The sequence below is a fragment of the Ambystoma mexicanum genome, chromosome 5p (assembly GCF_040938575.1).
Source record: "Ambystoma mexicanum isolate Mex_15411 chromosome 5p, UKY_AmexF1_1, whole genome shotgun sequence".
In the NCBI taxonomy this organism is placed as follows: domain Eukaryota; kingdom Metazoa; phylum Chordata; class Amphibia; order Caudata; family Ambystomatidae; genus Ambystoma; species Ambystoma mexicanum.
Window position 1 is genome coordinate 1,270,582,226 of NC_090930.1, and position 20,455 is coordinate 1,270,602,680.

At 39.9% G+C, this 20,455-nt stretch overlaps 1 protein-coding gene across 1 annotated transcript in view; it reads left to right on the forward strand.

The window, feature by feature from the left end:
• Positions 1 to 20,455, forward strand: part of CDH12 (cadherin 12) — a 1,497,293-nt gene that overhangs the window by 1,020,553 nt on the left and 456,285 nt on the right. Inside the window, exon 4 of the mRNA XM_069613705.1 lies at positions 5,145 to 5,312. Coding sequence (XP_069469806.1) covers positions 5,145 to 5,312 — 168 coding nt within the window. The remainder of the gene's footprint in view (positions 1 to 5,144; positions 5,313 to 20,455) is intronic.

Here is a 20,455-nt window from a genome sequence, read left to right on the forward strand (position 1 = left end):
TATGGGACCCCTCAAGGAACCCAGCTGCATGGGCTCCGGCTCTGCCGGGCTTGGGTTAGGTGTTTCTTTTTCATTAGGGCTGGTGTATTCAGGTAAATGTTTTTGTAGAGGGCTCTGTGTCTTCCTCTTCTCAGCCTTTCTTTCTTGTATCCTGAAGTCGATCTGTAGAGACAGATCTAAGAGGGCCTGGAAGGATCCGGGACGGGCTACCCTGGCCAATTCATCCTTAACCTCTTCATTTAATCCATGTCGGAACAAAGTAAAGCAAGCTTCAGGGGGCCAGTCAGAGTCTTTAGCCAATTGTTTGAAGCAGGTCACGTATGTCAACATATCCTGGGTGCCCTGCTGAAATTCCAGCAGTTTTTCCTGGGCAGAATACACCTGTTCAGGACGGTCGAACATGGCCTTAAGGGCAGTAACAAATCCGTCATAGTTGTCAAGTAACAAATCTCCTGAGGATACCAAAGGGGTCGCCGAGGCCAATGCATTGCCAGATAGATGAGAGATCATAAACCCCACCTTAGCCCTGGGAGAGGAGAAATAGTAGGGTTTAAAGGTAAAATGAACCAGGCATGAATCAAGGAAGGAGCGTAATGTTTTTGGGTTAGCATCATATTTATCCACTATGCCTCCTACTGATGAACTTTCTTGATATGCCGAATCTCTGGACAGAACAAGCTGTTTTAAGGCTGCGTTTTCAGCCTTAAGGTTCTGAACTTCTGTAGACAGTTCCTGCATTCCTCTCATGAGGTCTTGTACGGCAGCCTCCATTGTGGAAACAGTATTAGTTTGCTGGCATCTAAAACGGTCAGAATCCGAGTCTTCAGATTCGTGACTCACCTTTTTGATACTTGTTGTCCTTTTTCTTGTGTTCACAGGCTTCTTTTTCTTGGAAGAGCGGGTCTTGTAGAGGTATAGTCTTGTTTCCACTGAATCCAGTCTGCTTGTAGATAACGAGCACTGAAGTCTGAGGCTCCAGCCTGCGGAAGCTCTGAGGAGTCGGAGAACGTTCAGAGTTCCAGGATGGATCCTGGAAGGGTCTGTGAAAAGAGAGGACCTAACCAGGAATGACAGTAAAGCGGCACGCGCAGCTCCGAAAGGCGGAGGAAGCGGGATCACTCAAGAAGGGATACCAGGAAGGAGGTAGGACGGTACTTTTCCTGGACACAAAGGCAATAGCAAGGATAGAGAAAAAGGGTACACAACCTACCGGGACGAGGAGTACAGACAAGCATAGCGTTGAGACATGCCGAGCCGCGGGGGCGTGGCTATTTTCAAGGAAGCATGAGAGTGAATCAGAAACACTAGACCGCATAGTTCCCTGTCCATATTAGGTAGGGTTGGTGTGAAGTAGTCATTGACTGAGGGACCAGGCTGAACAAAAGGGTCGGAATCACCAATTCATGACAGCAGGTGGGATGGGTATGCTCAACGTTAGTCTCAAGCCTGCTGTGCTTAGAGACCCAGTTTACACTTTACTGATGACACCTGATGAGGCCAATACATGTCTGATGTTGCTCGTGGTCTCATGCAGCAGGGATGTAAATATAGAAATCCAAGCTGTACTGCCCCTTTTGTGGTGCGATCAAGCCTGATTTGTCTATAGTATTTCCCCTTTTGTAATGGCATGACAGACTGAAAAAGCGGGTCTATATGGGGTTTAGTGGGTTGCCAAGAGCAATGCCAGAATTCAAAATCTTCCAGCCATTACCTGTATGTTTTGCAAATGAGATGTTGATAGTGCCACTTCTAAGTTCATAAGGACATAATCACAAATATGTTCCTGATTACGTAAGCGTTATTTTACAATTATTGCCTTACAGAGTGGAATCATGTTGGAACTTAGATGCACACCTTCAATTCACATGAAAGATCATTGCAATAATACCTCCCAGCAGCACTGACCACATTTATCGTTATGTGCGCCACACAAACACGTGTTCCCCCATCAAGCAATGTTGTTACATCATGATTAAATACTTGAATTATGCTTAGAAAAACTGTCCATTATTTCCAGTTCACGTGTAACAAGAAAATGTTGTTTCTACCTGTCGGTACTAACTTATAGAAAGATGTGTTGTGATGCCATGGCACACTCTGCTCTACAAAAGGACTGCATGTGGCGCACCCAAACAGATATTGCACCTCAAATGTTTGCCAAACGGGCAGCCCTGTACAACTTCCGAATGCACACAGACACTGACGCTCTCAGTCTAACTAACATAGGGGCTTCAAACACAAAGAAAGGAAGCCTTCTGAGCTTAAAGTGACTCACAATGAAAACCGTTTTTTTCTTGTTTTCCCCACTAAAAAATAAAGAGACTCTCACTCATAAATGCATCTTTTTTAAGAGGGTGTTGTGATACTTCAGAACGCACAATAACTTTGTGAAAGTCACTTGCGTGTGTGATCTCTAAAGGTCAAACATTTAAACCAGGAAGAGCGGATTTGCGGCCCGATTAATGGAATTATTTCAGCGTAAAAATGGGAAATTGCACGTCAAACTGCATGCTAAACAATGCTTGTCGATTGATGGAACCAACTGTGCGGGACTTAGCCGAGACTTGCGTGGAGTTCGCGCAGGCTCTGCACGGCTCTTGCAGGGGGTGGGTGTGGTCTACTTAGGGACCCGAATAGGGGGCGGCATATGCAAAAGGTGGAAGAACAAGCCAGAAAGCAGGCGTTATGAGGAACAGACTACAGGCAGTCCCTCGCATGCCCACATTTGTGACAAACGACATGTATTCATCGGAAACACCCGTGCAGCCCCTCGGCATAGAAATGGCCACACAAATCCCTCGATCACTATGCCACCCGAAGGCAGGCGTAAGTACACTTGTGCATATGTTTCACAGCGCAGAAGTGGGTTTGCATGTCGGATTTAGAGGTGCATGTACGCTACTACGGTTCCGCTCTAATTTAGGGGTGCACAGAGTGTAGGTTTGTGCAGGAATGGTTTACAGGGTTTTGCATTCAGATGGTGCCGGCAATATTTACGGGGGGCCCTGGGCAGTGTCCACAAGATGCAGGCCTGCTTGTGGGGGACCCCATGCACCGTTTGAAGGGTGTGTGTATTCACGCCCGGGGGAACACTCAAAGGTAGCTGTTCTGGCTGTTTGTTCTTTGCATGTCGGTGTGTTGGGGGTGTTCCGGGTGCAATTTGCGAATATGGTTACTTTGCGCAGTAAATTCCATGAATACGTGGGACGCACATTTTTTATTCTGTGCACACGGTCACGCAGTGTCCTTCTCGGCACATGGCCCCTGCATGATTTCTGCGCACATTTCCAATGTTTTGGCCACTTAGTGCTGTATCTTTTCAAGGCAAAATACCATTAAAATAGTTATAAAAGTATCACCTGTTAATTGGAGCAGTACAAAAGAGAAAAACTAAGGTAAAAAGGACTATTAAAAAAATTGGGAAAAAAGCCTTCACAGCTGTCACAATCCGAAGATGGGAGAAATACCACTCTTGCTCTTTTGTGTGATAAGACATAAAGGGCCTGATTCACTGAAGCGTTTTCTAATGGTGCAATCACATAGGGAAACACTCTGTGAATCAGGCCCACAATACCCATTATTCTGGTAAATGTGATATGCCCTGAGTGGACTGGCAGACTCTGCCGGCAATGATACACCGTCCAAGTTAAGGGCCTAAATGAAGCCAGCATCCCTTAATGCAGACGGCAGTGCCGTTGCACCCCCGGTCTGCCCACCCCGATGGTTATATTGCCATTAACACCTGCACAGCTGTCACAAAGGAGCTAAGGGCACTTTAGATATTTAAAAAAGGAAACAGACCTTGTGCAGCGTTTCCATGAAGCCACTGCACTTGGAAAGTCCTTTCTCTTTGTTGATGACCAGGAAGTCGTCAACGAAGAAAAGGGACTTTAGAAGTGCAAACGCTTTAGGACCCGATGCAAAAGGCCTGTTTCCTTTTTTTTTAAATGTATCTCAAGCATTCTTGTCACCTAAATGTCAACTACGAGGGTGCTAAGTCAGAAGCTGGAATGGGGGGCTTATATGAGCAAATGTAGCCCAATTTCGAGCTTCCTGATTGGCTGGCACCCCTTCAGAGAGCTAATGTATATTATATGGATATTTCAAGTCACCTAAGTGTTCCCTGATTTAATAAATGTGCATAGCCAGTGGCCCCATGCCTGGTGCCATATCATCATGAAACGCCATGGTTAAATGCCGTAGCCTGATAATGTACATGAGGCAGCCCGTTATTCACTATGAACATCTTTTGATAAATGCTTTGCTTTGGTCAATTTAACACCTCCCAAACAATTTTGATGTTGCAGTGCAATGCATCATACTATGTATTTAGCGTAATGCACACCTTCCTTCCTTATCAAAAGCATAATTGTCAACTGGGGTATTCATCTTTACAGCTCCAGATATGCATCTACATATTACTGACACTTTCCAACAATACCCCTGCATCTGAGTACAAGGAGAAGCAGAGAAATAATACTGAATAAACTATTAATTATTCATGTATGAGCAAATTCAACAGCAACATAATTCCTGATCTCAACTGAAGTCTTCTCTCTCGAGCTTTCATGAAGTGCGGGAAGTTTCCCGTAAGAGAACCATTAATACAATGTGGACTATTTGTCTGTCTTTCAGTTTGGTCAAACATGAAATGGTGTTTCTGCAAAATGAATACGCATAAATGTGAAGTCTGTTGGCCATCCTATTTTTCGCTTCTGTAGAAGGGGTGCCAGACTCCTCAAACACAGTGCAGCCATTTACTGTGGCCAAGATTCTCGCAGGGCCATCCTTCTTCACTACGTTTGAACATCGCCAGAATAATGATAGTGTGTTTTTATGTTATTGTTATTCTTCTCACCCACTTATTGAGCTAAAATGGAAAATATATTGTGGTTCTCCAATTGGGGGCTGATAACAAAGATGTTACCAAATAATGAGTTATTGCTTTATCGTCCTTCTTTTTAAGGTCGGTTGTTTTAAAAACGTGATTATGTATTTTGCAAATGCCAGTAGTTATGGTTAATGCAAATAAGGTTGGAGCGTGAGCTTGAATAATTAAATATCTATTTCATTGAGACATGTGTATTGGCATCTGCTTTATGTGCAAATTTTAATGCACCTTGTCTTCAATTGCCTTCATAAAGGTGTCATACGGACAGCTTTAGCAAACATGGACAGAGAAGTCAAAGAACAATACCAAGTGCTCATCCAGGCCAAGGACATGGGAGGACAGCTGGGCGGGTTAGCTGGCACCACCACCGTCAACATAACCCTGACCGACGTCAACGACAATCCACCACGATTTCCCAAAAGTATGTATTCTCCTTTAGTAATGCAATGCTCATTTGAGCTCTTATTGGGTATGGTGTTTCACGTGTGTGATAATGTTAGTTATCTTTCAGCCGAAAATCGAGTTTTGATTTTGCAGTGTAAAAAAACACAATCAATATCATGTTAGGAATGTACTGCTCTCTCTCTCTCTGTCTCTCTCTCGGTGGCTCTATCTCTCTCTCTTTCTCTCTCGTTCTCAAACATTACGAATAGTTGCCATCATAAAATTCCATAGCAAGTCAACCTCCCCTATAATTCATTGCAGTGAGTCTTTTTTCAAAAAAATGAATTCAACAGGGCTATTTACGTTACAGAGGTGCAATAAAAAAAAAGACGGTATCATGATGGTTATTCCATTACCGTCATGTTACTGCCACATTAATGCACGGCCATAATATACATTTGTTGGTAAGGTGAAGGATAAATCTACAGCAAAAAGCTGGAGGTAAATCCGCTACCTTACTGCCAAAAATCACAAAAAAACTGCAGAATTATCGCCAGCGGTAAATCTGCCAAAATCCCCAAGGGGTCCTAAGGACTCAAAACATGGGGATTTACAGCACCCTACCACCACCTGCAATCCCACGGTAAAGCCACAGGATTAAGTGGCTGTAAGAGTCATTCTGTTTCGCAGTATTTTCGGTGGATTTACCACTGAAATACTGTGATGAGGCCGAATATGTTCTAATTATATCTTTGTTACGATTGTATTCTTGATTTTGACCTTTAAATTATCTTTATATTCTTAGCATTCTGCCTGTTGCTGAGGTATTGAGAGGTTGCACCAAACATCATTATTAATGGTTAAACAATAGAAAACGAATGTGCCCTGAGTTTGGCATGGGCGAAGTGCAAGTGTACTAATAGCCATAAGGAATAGCATGCAGAGAGGAAATCGTGCATGTGCAAAAAACAGGAAATTAGCTAATAGGTGCAATATATAGAAATAAAGGTGGGTTTCTCTCAGTTATGGGTTTATGTTTCTCTGAGGGGTTCTGAGTGACATCTGATAGACAACAAGAGTCAAGCTGGAGCTGTCTATGATGTCATTCTGTACCCGAGTGAATTGCTCTCCTTAGTTGGAAGCTTCCTATATAATTTTATGTTGTGCATGGTCATCCTGCCCACTTTTTCCAACCTCTGCTCTGTCCCCCATGAACAGGCGTTGCAAGGGGTTTATATTGGAGACATGAGGGACTGTATACAACATAGAAAATATGAAAGGACTCATTACTAGTTTGGTTGTGATGGAAAAAACGGCGGCAAAGTCATGGACACTGGATTGTACCACTTTAATATCAGTTTCCTGCATTGCCAAATTCAAATTGTGTGGGGAGGCATTGCCTCCACAACATGCTGGAGGTTTTCCTCTACTTTGACAAAAAAAAATAGTTTACCACAATAACTATTACCACTGATGGCAAATACAACAAATCCCTAATGCAGTCCTATGGAATTCCAGAAATGAGATTGACTGTACCATTCTGCCACTCATAACCAGGTAGATCTTACCGACCACAGTTACAGAGTGGTACATTTTATTGTGGCAAAAATACCGAAAAACACTGATTTATTATTATTATTATTATTATTATTATTATTATTATTATTATTATTATTATTATTATTATTATTATTTATTTGTATATGGTTTATATAAATCTTTACAAAATAGAAATCACATACAAAGGTAGAAAATCACATAGTAAATATTACATTACATGAACAAACAGTTTAAAATCAACAATGCTCAATTATCATCTTAAAATTTCTTAAAACTTATTTCATAAATACAAAATTCATCGTTCACAGTTAGACTGACAATTCATGATAGCGCACAAAAATTCTTTAAAAGGGCTATGATTCTAAGTTTCAATACCGTAGAGTTGTTATGTCGAATCTGAAACCATAACAAATTCCTGTCTACACAGTGCAAGTGCCTTATAAATTGCTGAAAGTATTGTATTCGTTCCTTCATTAGCACAGGGCATAGCAAAATCAGATGCAGCAGGGTTTCTTCCTCCCCTTCTTTTTTACAGTATTTACACCAACTCCACTCATCTTTTAACATATTACATCTTTTTAAAACATAGTTTGTCTTAAGAACATCAAAACGAAATCTCATATAAGTATTTCTAACATTTCTTGACAGATATTTTTCCAGATAAAACTCCAATCGGGGTTTAAGTTTCCAACATGTGTAGGCTTGATTCATTGTTTTCGATTGGGCTACTGTGTCAAGCGTCAGTTGCCAATCATTACATTTCAAAATGTTTTTTACTTTCTGCTGATTATTTATTAGCAACTCAAATGATATACCTGCTTTCCCCAGTATTTCTTCAGTGTCTTCTTTAAGTTTCATACAAAAGACATTTGTTGCATCTTTTCCAGCTAACGTATATAGCGAATTAGTGTTTAAAAGTGAACATTTTCTCCATAATAGTATTTTTTTGCAGGCAATAATGGATCTCAGAGACTGTAAACCAAATTTGTATCTAATTACTTCGATTGCAGTATTCTTGGGAATGAAGTATAGAACCCCTTTCCATATGACACTTTCAAGTTTTTTTATCAAATCCGTGTTTTCCAGCTCATAAAATTCTAGACCGTATACCAATTTAGGGATACATGACATGATGTAAAATTGTTTTAATGGTATTGCTGTAAATCTCCCAAATTGTGCATCAAATTTGCGCATCTGTCTTAAAATGTTATCTGCTTTATTTTTTAACTGTTTTTTCATTGTAACCATAGAATCATTACCTACAAACTCATATCCCAAACATTTGAAAGACTTTTGGCATGTGATTTTTTTCCCTTGACAATACCAGGATAACTGCAAATGCTTTTTACATGTCTTACCCAGGCATATAATAGTAGTTTTGTCTGCATTCATCTTTAACCGAATACTGGAGATAAACAGCACAAAAGCATTTATAAGTTTCTGCAAACCAACGTTAGTGCAATCCATAAGTAAAAAGTCATCAGCGTAAGCTAGCCATTCTATAGTGATATCACCTAGTTTAGGTGCTACCAAACCCTTACCTTTCATTTCTTTGCCAGCTCTGCAGACGTAAAGATTAAATAAAGTAGCTGCCAGTTTACAGCCCTGTCTCAGACCATTTGGAATTAACTGTTCAGAGGATAACTTCCCTTCCAAATTAAGTCTGATTTTAATTTTTGTGTTAGAGTATAACTCTATAATCATTTCCAGAAGATGCAGAGGAATGGATAGTTCACATAAGGTTTCCCATAATTTGTTTCGATCCACCAGATCAAAGACCTTCGAGAGATCCATTGCTGCTACAAAAATTGATACATCTTGTTTTCTGACAGTTTTTGATTGCAGACTTTTCAAGACCAAACCGCCACAGTCTGTACCCAGTTTTTTCCTGAAACCTATTTGTTTATTTTCAAGCACATTACATCTGATAATCAATTCATCCAGGTCTTTTAGTATGATGGACGTAAAGATCTTATAATCAAGATCTGATATTGCAATAGGCCTGTAACTTTCAGGAGCAGACCTTAGGCCTTTTTTATAAATAGGAATCACAATGGCAAGCTTCCAAGATTCTGGGATTATTTTGTTGGTAGTTATATTGGTAAACAGTATATGTAAGATTTCCCCCCACAAGACAATATCAGTTTTTATTATCAGACTAGATAAATTATTTGGCCCGGGGGCTCCTGATTTTTTAGCTTTCCCAATCATCTTAGATATGTGGCTTGGGGAGATATCCAAATCCCATATCACCTTTTCACTTTTTCTAGTAAAATTATTTTCAGAGAGTTTTTCGTCACAGGGCATCTCATATAAAGCTACAAAATGTTTTTTCTGAGTATCTTCACTAATTTGCGTGAAAAGAATCTCTTTTTGCGTAGTCAAAGTGTCATTTAACAGTAGCCAAAAGTTGGAAGTGTTTTTGCTCTTAATTACCGCCAGCATTTTCTCACCATCGATTTGGTCTTTATACATTTTTCGTGCAATTAACCAGTTTTTATATGCTTGTTTTAATTTTCTTATTTTTTTAATTTTCTCCAATATAACATCGGTGCCATTATTCAGCTTGCAGATTTCCTTTCTCAGCTCTTTTTTTTTTTACTAAGGTCTGATTGTCAAACCCATGAGTATGGGACCTTTTTTTATTATTACTTACTTTATTTGTGTATGTTTTTTTGTGTAATCATGTTTATATAATCAGTAAATCCATTTGCTGACAAATTTATGGTTTTCTCTTCATACAACATAATTCCCCAATCTTTACACAGTTCCGAGGTGAATTTTTTAGTTTTGGTGTAAGACCATCATATCCTTGTACCTTTGATGTTGATAAGTATTTCTCTATCATAGATTGCATGTTTTTTCAGATTCTCTATATGTGGGATTTCTATTAAAAGCAAGTTATGGTCGCTAGTAGACATTTCTACAACTGTTAGCTGAGACATAAAATGTTCAAAACCCTCAGTTACAAACATATAGTCAACTATAGAGCAAAAACCCCTAGCATGCCATGTATATTTATCATTATAAATTTTGGTTAACCCCATCATTCTAAAAAGTTCAACCAAATTGCACCTCTCTGTTTGTTATTAGATGACATGGTTTTACATTTGTTATCTACATCCTCTATATTCAATATCAGTTCATCAAACTCCGCCTTACGAAGGTTACAGTTTGCATTTAGGTCACCCGTCATTAGCACAAAGTTGTTAGCATTTGTTTCTCTCCATCCATCAATTTTGTGTGTTAAAGTATCTATTTCTTTTAACAATTGACTTTCGGTGTACTTAAGAGGATTCCAGTATATATTGATGATTCATACATTAATACGGGTGTCCCCTATTTTGATGTTACAAGTCACTGCAAGGAAAACCTCTAGGTCAGCCCATACTTTAATATTAACTGGTTCCATGTCAAATTTACACGCGGTAAGGAGTCCACCCATAGGTCTTCCTTTGTCGCCTTTGACAGCCGGAATTTGCCAGGTGTAATAATTCTCCCAACCTAATTGCGTTGTCGCCCAAGTTTCCTGAATAAGGATCACTTCAAAATTATTCAAGTAATCTGTGACTTCTATGTTACATAGCAACTGTGAGTGACCTCTCGAATTCCAGGATGCCATGGAGACTTTACCTTTGTTGCTAAAGTGGCGTAGCCAAAGCCTTCAATGATTCAATTGCTTTTGTCAAATCAAGAATCAGACCTCTTAACTCCCCCTTTTCAGAGTGTATCTCCGCTATTTCTGATGCTTAGCTATTTCTGAATTAGGGTACATTTCTTTTCCATATGAGGCGTGACTCCTACCTCTTTTAGGCTCAGGGTCTGTCAATTGAAATATGTCAAACCCTTTACATTGCAAAGTTTCTGCCTCTTTTAAAATCAACATTCTAACTAGCGCTGATGGTATTATCAGTCGAACACAGTCCCATCTTTTTCTATGAATAAAATCCACTAGTACAATTTCAGCAGGAGATATCATTTAAAGTGTAGGGATCATAGCAAATAGTGACATAATATACGGGCGGTTCAAAACTATCTTTCTACCTTCAGGAAATAACGTTGTAAGTATTAGGCTTGGCAGTTCGGCCTTGGCTGGATTTTTCAAATCTGAGAATTCGTCATCCTCTTCAAAGTTTTCATACAGTATTGGTGTATTTTTCCTTTCTATACTAGGTTTTGATTCTTCAGGTGTATTTCTATTATTACTATGTTCTTCTAAAAATGTTCTTACTATCATAGTAATATCTTGTTGCTTGATATCCTTTTCATTTTCCATCACCACCACGCATCCACCGTTCGTTTCTTCGTTTTTATTAATGTGCTCTTTTTTGTTTGTTTCCATTTCATTACTAAAATCTTCTAAAAGTGCATTCACAATTTCACTGTCAGATATTAACATTTAATTTTGTATCAGCATACTCCCTGCACAAGATGATGGATTTTGAACATTTATTTTCGAGTTTGCCTTCTGTTTCGTACCATTATTTTCCGGAATTGTGATTGGGCCTACCGTGTTGCCTACAGGGTTATTCTCGGTCTCAGCTATCGAGTAATTGGTTTTTGATATTACGATAGGTATCATCGAGTTAGCTTTAAAAATGTCAAAGATATCTGCCATACAAATTTTCAACGACGACAGCTGAGATACGATATCTAAAGATTCCTTCTCTTTTTTTTTCATAGTTTCAGAGATGGTTTTTTCAGATTCATGATAAACTTCCTGCTGTAAGGATAGGTTAACTTTAGTCACATCGCCTCTTATATTCGTGATTTCTTCCATATCTACATGTTTTTTTCCCAGTTTTAGATTTGTCCGAGCCTATCAAATCCTGCTGTTCAGTTTCTATCATGTTTTTGAAATTCGCATCTCTTAAAAATTGTACGCAATGTTTTAGGGAAATTTTTGTTTTTATTTTTGTTTTGCATCTGTGTTAGCTTTTTTTTTTCTTTTTTCAATATATTCGTATTTCCCCCTACTTTTTCCACATTTGGTTTGAGGCACAGTTCAGTCGCTAGTACCATGGTCTTAGATCCCGCTACATTTTTATTTGGGTTACTCAGTTTCTGTGAGTCTTCTATTACAATAGTTCCAGATCTAGATATTTTTTCTAAATTCATAGAAGTCTCTTCTGACATTCTACCAATTAAAGGTTTTGTAGGCGGCTTTCATATGGATTTAGCTAAAATCTCATTAAGCTTATCCGGAACCTGCTGAACAGTTGTATTCATTTGTGCTAATAAGTCTGTTTGTCTTTTTAGTTCACTTAAAATTAGTCGGTTAAAAATCCCCATCAATGTGCAAATATCAGTATTGTCAGACTTATCCAAAGGTAGTTCATTAATCGAATCCGTACACAATAGAAGCAGACATATCATTCGATTGAAAGGTATCTAGATCCGCTGTCCTAAATACATTAAGAGTGTCATCGTCCATGTGTTCGTTTGCGCCTACTTCTCCTTGAGTATTAGCTAACTCAGACCACAATTCTTTCAGAACCTCTTTTTGCGGTAGATCACTTAGTTCTTCCGCAAACAAGGATTGTGAGTTAGCATTCATTTGTGGTTCCTCCGTTCCTTTGTCCTTGCCTAATTTCAAATTATTAGAGCAGTTTATAGAACATGCAATAAGTTCTTCTTCTTCGTCAGGCTGTTGCGGGGGGAGTGGTAGCGCAGCCGCCCTTGCTAAGCTAGCTCTGCGCGTGGATACTGCCGCAAAAAAGTCAGCCCGTGGGTCTTTCATGACCATTGGCAATTTAGATTTCCTATTTTTCATTTTTCACTTTTTAGCCACGTTACAAACTTTTTGCAGTAGTAATCACCAGATATTTTTTTTCTTCTTACCTGCACAAGTCTTAGACTGATTTTAGTACGAGTATGTTAAAATAGAGAGATCATTTACCTACTAAGACTAACAGACTAACAGCTAACAGCCAACAGTCCTTGTTGTCCTTCTCGGTGCGCGCGCAGGTGAGCTGCACCTTGGGTAGTTATAGTAAGAGGGTGGGTCTAGAGAGGGAGTGACCAAGCCTACCAGCCCAATGGCACCTGCTTAAAAAGAAGGAAAAAAAAGAAAAAGAGAGAGAGAAAAAAAGTAACAATCTTTCAAACTAATTATCAAAGCGTTGGCAGGCTTGCAGTCAGGCTGACCATTAAGTGTCCATTAAGTGTCTATTAAACTGACACACTTTCTGAAAGCAAGCTATTCCAGTCTTAACATAGTTCACCTCCAGGCAACTTCCTGTGTTGCTTTTGAAGACGTCCTCCTTCACGCATTTTCGTTCGTCAGTAAAGCTGCCCGAGAAAAATGATGAAAGCAGACGCACAATGTCAATTTCATGCAAGCTGCGTTCCCAGCAGCATTTACCAACAGCCAACAGTCCTTGTCGTCCTTCTCGGTGCACGCGCAGGTGTGCTGCACCTTGGGTAGTTATAGTAAGAGGGTGGGCCTAGAGATGGAGTGACCAAGCCTACCTGCCCAATGGCAGCTGCCTCCAGGCAACTTCCTGTGTTGCTTTTGAAGACGTCCTCCTTCACGCGTTTTCGTTCGTCAGTAAAGCTGCCCGATGAAAATGATGAAAGCAGACGCGCAATTTCAATTTCACGCAAGTCACGTTCCCAGCAGCATTTACCAACAGCCAACAGTCCTTGTCGTCCTTCTCAGTGATTTATTTTTATTTTTTATTTGGGGGTCCTCCTCCAAGTCCCTCATTGTTAAACACTTAAAACGCAACCCCTACCCCATCCGGACCCATTTTAACCCCTTTACCCCACCATCCTTTATTTATTTAATGAATGGTCACAGTGTTTTTCTGTGTTTTGGTCCACTCTGAAATTTACCACTCTGTTTTGTTTCAAATATGTTGACTGGATACCAGTAAATACCACTAAATATTTGGCGATCCCCCAAGTTCACTCTGCCCAGACACCACAGCCCGCTGAAATGGAATAACATACCTGGCAGAGAAAATGCTGTATCCAGCACTTGATTATGACTTTCTTTCTTTATTTTTTTGTTTTGTTGTTTTATTGTGCATACATATAGTCAAATATTGACTTTGTACATGTGGGACAACTCCCATCGATCAGACCAACAAAATACAACCGGCTAGGGAAATATGCTAGGGGCACACTCTTTTGAGAAAGACAAGAGCTTTATTTTGTATATCAATGAATAAGGCAGCAGGGTATTACACATCCACTGCCAAAGAACTCTCTGATGTCATTCCTACATGGTTCAGGTTATAAATGCACAAATCGTCACTCATGACGCACACGATATACAGTGTTAACCCCCAACCCTCATTGGCTAACACCTATATGCATGCAAATGATTACATATAGCCCATCCTTCAATTGGTTCTGCTGTCTTCTCGCTCATCTTTACCACATGTGAGTAACGCCCTCATCCATCATGGAATGTTGCAAAGCAATTGGTTAACATCAAGTGGCACCACCCTACCTTCGATCCTAAACACGCAACATGTACCTGGTTATCAATGTGAACTGAGTGGGCAACTTTAAGGTCAGCCTAGTCTTTGTGAACAAAGCAGCCTTTTCTTATCACAGACATATTAGTGCCTCCATCATGCCCTCCCCAATGCATGGGCATCATTGCATATTTATGGAAAAGATCAAAGATTGTTTAAAAAAATAAATAATCAACGTCAAAATGAAACTATTTGCATAGTGGGCAAATATTCCCTTTCAGTCCATCATGCCTGTGGACTGAAAGATGATGCTTTAGGTAGCAATAGTACTTTTGTGACTAATTCTTCAATTTTCATACATAACCAAAATGAAAATATTTTAGCGCTATCACGAATAACACTGCAGGCTCACATTCAACTCACACTAGGTCCAGACACATGAATACACAATGGGGCACATCCTAATGTACTTTTCACATTCCATCCATCAAAGTATGTTCTGGAGAACAGTAAAATTACCCACATTATACAGCATAAAAACCTGTGGTGAAGCCAATTCACTACAACCTTTTCAGTCGCAAGGTCAGGTAACATCAATAACTATTGTTTTGGGTGGTGAGAGCCATTTGAAGTCTATGCACAGGCATGGGGCTTGCCTTGTGTGAGAACTGGTGCCACGGTAGCTTATAGCCACCAAAAGCCTGGGAGTTGAGAAGTCTACAGAAGGCATACCACTCAAGCTACACTTGAGGTCTTCCAGTGCAAAACTCAAGACTCATCAGTTCTATCTAGAATGCCTAGGGAGCCAACAATGGAATTTGCCAAACGGTCAAGAAGCAATTGAATTATGTCCAATACACACAGGAAAACAGAGGTTTTCCAATGGAGCAGCCAAACACTTCTACACCTCATCCATGTGACCTCCAGAAAATGATACCCCTCTCTTGGATCAGTTGTACTTCATTATTTATACACATGACTGCATGAGATAGCTGTTAAAAACCGATATCTTGCAAGAAGAACACTAATGTTTGCAATTCAGTGTTCTTCATTCGATGACATGAAAAATCATATCGTAGGGCGGCAGTCGTTGCGCTACGGTTAAGGTGAGTTGGAGACAAATAGGGACCCCTCAACATTTTATTGTTAATAACTTTTGATTTGAGTAACGATTTTGGCCGAAATTGCAAATGTGATTAAAGCTCCCCCTCCCCCGACTGCAAAGTTTTATAAAAAAAGTTTTATAAAAATGTGTTAAATAACAAAAATGTTAAGCGGGAAAAAAAAAAGTGCAGCTTCTTCCCCTTCATTTTCCCATAGACAAAGTACATTTTTGCCAAAGCGCACAGCCCAAACCGCTGGATGGATTTGGACCAGGTCTGAAACAACTTGGGCACGCAGCGTTGACTCACAATCCATGCATTGTTTGGGGGTTTTCGATGCAGTCGTTTTTTAAATATTGGATGTAGCAAGGGGTGCCCACTTCCCAAAAATATTGATATTTAGGGGATTTACCACAAACGAGGTGTTAGAAATGTAACGACAGCCATCTTGTTTTTCTCTCGATGCAAGCGATATTCGGGGCTATAGCCAAGGATATGGTAAAATGAAACGCAGGAAAAAAAGCTGTTGGCAGGTAGTAAAACATGGAAATGTCATCAGGCTAGATGTAGCGGGGAGGCTAGAGGGCTCCAAGTGAAATTGTGGAGTTGGAGGGGGTCTAGGGATTGAGTTTGCAGCACAAAGCTTTCCATAGCCTGGGCTATAGCCGCAAATACCTGACATCTGAAAGTAAACTGCGCCACAGAAACAGCATGTTTTGTGGGGGGAAAGGGAGAGGGCAGGGGAGGTGAAGAGGCCATCTGGGTAGTGCAGAGAGCTGGCACAGATGAGGGGGGCACTTGTGAGGTGCTGCGGGTGCAGGAAAGCATTTTCTATTTCGGCCGTTTTCCGATATTTGCAGCTTTATCTGAGGCTCTAAGGACCACAGATAACTGCGGGTACAAATAGTTCTGTACCTGCAGCTATATACTTTGGGGTGACAGTGTTTCATTTCTGTTTTAAAGTTATTTGTAGTGACGTTGAGGGTGAAAAATCACTGACCTGGTAGGTATATGGGATTCTTTTTTTATATTTTGGCGGTGTGTTTTCAGGCTTTTGAATCTGTGAGACTTTGGAGAAAAAATAAATAAATTAGTTTAACATAATCAATATAAAAAGGATCCATCGTATTCTATGTTTAGACGCTCCATACAATGGGCCTTATTACGGGTCTGGCGGTTACCGGCGGGTTTCGGCCAGACTCAAAATAAATTACTGGCACCTGACTTCCCGGTAACAATAGGGTATTACAACCCCGGCAGCCGGGAAGTCAGGTGCCAGTAATTCTGTCAATCCCCATTCCCATAGCGTTTGATTGGGATCGATTGGAGTGGGGACCACGGAAGCACGTGCACTGTTATTAAAGGTGCCAGTGCTTCCGTGATGGTGTGCCTACTGTGGCCGCTATGCCCGGCAGGGTCAGACCTGCCAGGCACAGCTATTCCGACAGGCAAACCCTTAGTGTGCCGGTACGGTAACAACGGTGCCGGTAGGCTTACAGGTACCGCTGTTACCGGGCCAGCATACTTGTAATGAGGCCCAATGTATTTTAGGTTGTGTGTTCTTACTTATGGTGTAATGTTGTTTGGCTGTGGAATGTTTATGTACCCAGTTTACTGTTATCTATTATTTTCTGCTTGCTTTATTTTCAGCTACTACTATATGTGTACATGAGTATTGTTGTACTGTATTGATCTTTTAAGTTGTATTGTAGTATAAAGCGTGAAGTGAGGCCCCCTTTTTATCCAATGTATGTAACGGTGGTTATGATGAAAGTCAATGAAATGTAACAGCAAGTATAATAAAATCCTTGTTTTTGTCAATTTTATTGGAATTGTGTACTTACACTGCATGTTCTTCATCCGTTATGTGTTCTGAATTATGCTTATACATATCGGCCATGTAGAACTTTATCCGTGGCTATTCAATAGCTGTTCAGTGCACGGCATTGCTATTCACGGGTAGACATGGTACCCTGTGCAGCTGTAGCTATTTTAAGGCAAATGGCACATCATGGGTTTATGGATGTGTGGTAGCCGCGGATATGCAACATTTTGGTTGGAGTTTCATCGTAGATGCATTGAGTGTTTTGGGGAAGTGGGAGAGATTAGGGGAGTGGAGAAGGATCATGTGGAGTGGAGGGGGGCTGGAATGTGTGCTAACAACACTTGTTTGGAGTTTTGGGTAGTGGAAGTACATTATTTAATTTTTCGTTTTTGTGAATAGTTGTGGGTAGCAGCAAATGTCCACACGTGCATAGGCGCATCAAGGCTTTTCGTCTTTTTTTTGGTTCTCGTAGGTGTGGTTATATTTAAAGTTGCATATATTAATATACATTTTCTGTGCAGTAATCAGATTGTTATGTTGATAACCCTACCCTGCTCCCCCTCACCTCCCTCCAGCCTACTTCTGCAGGAGTCTGTCCTGATAAATTCTGGTTTCACCATCACCACCTTGTGGCCAAATCTGGATTTGACTTTTATGGACTTCATTGATTCACGGTGCGTCATCCTTTCTCATAGTGGCCCTGAATCATGATGTTCCCTTCTTCATCTTGTATCCAGGCTTACAACATTTTGTGTTACTACTGACTTCTGCAATTGTATTCGCTCTCCCCTTTTGCTTCTCCACTCTTTTTGACGGCTTCCGCTCTGTTCTCTCCTCCTCTCCCTTTCTCCCTTTCCCTATCTCCTCCCCTCCTCCCCTAACTTTCTTCTATGCACTTACTCTTTCAGAATTGTCCCTGGACCTAGTATGATAGCAACCTCGTCTGTGTCCTCCCCCCTCCCTTTACTTGTTCCCCCTGCACCCTTTCCAACACTAACTGAAATGTACAATAGTTGCTTGTTTTCTTCCTCCCCTCCCTTTCTGCATCCCTCTCCCTCACCTTTTGTTTTCTCCGTCTCTACCAGAAATGTTGTCAGGCCTTGTACGGTAGACGCCTGTCTGTTTCCATTTCCTTCCCACTCTCCCCCCTCCCTTCCCTATCTATGTTTTAGCTCTTGCACTATCTGAAATGTCGTCAGGCAGAGTACGATAGTTAATTTCACATCCTTACTGTTCAGGGCCTGTACGAATGTCATTGTATTTTCCCTTGTTCCCTTGCTTGCCTTGAAGCGCTTTGAAATACATTGTGTATAGGCGCTATATAAATAAACTGTTATATCATATCATATCATATCAATATAGCTCAGAATGTAATCTGTGTGTGTTGTTTTGTGTGTTTAGATGTTGTCTTATCTAAGGTTTTGAAGGTTGGCTTAGTTTGGTTTTTTGTTTGTAGAAAATGTATGTTTAGCCGCGGTTACAGGTAAGGTTTGTAGCCGTGTTGCATTTTCATGGCTACTAGTGATGCTGGGCAGGGTTTTGTATGTGTTTTGGTGTTTCTAATTGGCTGGTGTTCATGTTGTAAATGTGTACTTCATTGTAATAGGTTGCAGTGAATATGTCAGCCATTTTATTAGTTTTCTTACAATATAGTCCTCTTTTTTGGTTTTGAAACTCCCTTTTTCGTCTACTTTTCTCATTTTGAATGTAGAACTCAGACTGTACAGTTCATGTTACCTGTGATTAAATATGATTGGCATTAATCAGTTGTTTGTCATTTATTTGTTGAAAGTTTGATTTGATAATATGTTGATAATGTGCTCTGTTTTTATTTTTTTATTTGTTACTGTATTCTTAACAATTAAGTGGTCCTGCTGTATATTTAGATAATGGATGGGAATAATTATTGGAAGTTGTTCATTAGAAAAGAAATTGAATTTTAGTGCGGTGCATGATGTAGAACCATGAAGTATACTTGTTGCATTCATTTAAAAGAATGGTCACAGAACAATAGAAATATGATTTTAACTACAATGCTTTTTTAATCACTTATGGTGTATGTTAAAGTGATTTTTGGGGTGATATGAAAATGTGTTTGTTTTAAAAAGATTTGTTTTGTTTTTTGCTGGTGTGGTGTGATTTCAAAATGCGTATTTTAAAAAGATTTGGTTTATGTATAAAACATACTGTGTGTTATGTATAAGAGAAAATAAATTGTGTTTATTTGTTTTTTGTTTTGTGAAGCCTAGTGTTTCATTTCATGAAAACTATATTTGATTGGTTTGGGCATATTGCTATGCAAACTCTTACTAATTAAAAAAGGAATGGAATATTTTTTCTGTTCAAATTGCCCCAATAAATGCAGATGCGGTATGTGTTAAGGAATTATATTTTTGTACACAAATTAGAGGTTGTAAAATGTTGGGATGATTTATTTGAAGTTTACATGTGCAACAGTTTAAAATAGGAAACACAGTTGTTAATGTTCGTGTTGCTGCACTTTTATTTGATACATATGTACTGGGTGCTGGGCAAACTGGTTCTTCTATGGAGTTTAGGTGGATATTTAGCATGTCCATAGTTACAAGTCTGAACATTGTGAGGGCTTTGATGAAGATCTTGGGTCATTGTCTGATGCAGAAGCTTGGCTCTGGGTTATTGCTATTAGGACTGTGACCATTAGACTGGAGTTGTAATAGTGTTTTTATTTGCTTGGAAGACAAACTGGCCTTTTGCAACTGAAACCAAGTTCCGCCATTGAATGGGATACACAGTCTGTTCACCCTTTCAGTGGCTCCTATTTAATATAGGAGGAGGTTATTTGAATAGTTTGAAAATTCAGAATATGTTTTGGCAATATTTCTGATTTTGTTCATGCCTTGGGCGAAATTTAACTAATTCTGTATGAGGAATAGATGCTGTGAACTATGTGTCATAGTAGCATCTAAAAACTTCTGGATGGTGTTGCCTATATTTGGTTGCACATTGTGCAAAACACTAAAACCTGCTCCTTCAAATGTTCAGTCACAATTGTTGGGAATATGCAACAGTTTAAAATTGAAAACACAGATATTTTGTATAATGTTATAAAAACTGTACTGCTACTTGATACTGTCAGTTACTAATGGCAGTTTACTGAGCACACTGGTTCTTGTATGGAGTTAAGGTGAATGTTTAGCGTGCCCATAGTTACTGGTCCGACTAACATGAGATCTTTAATATAGACTCTGCGGCACAATCGGACACAGGAATGCCCCCCTGGCTA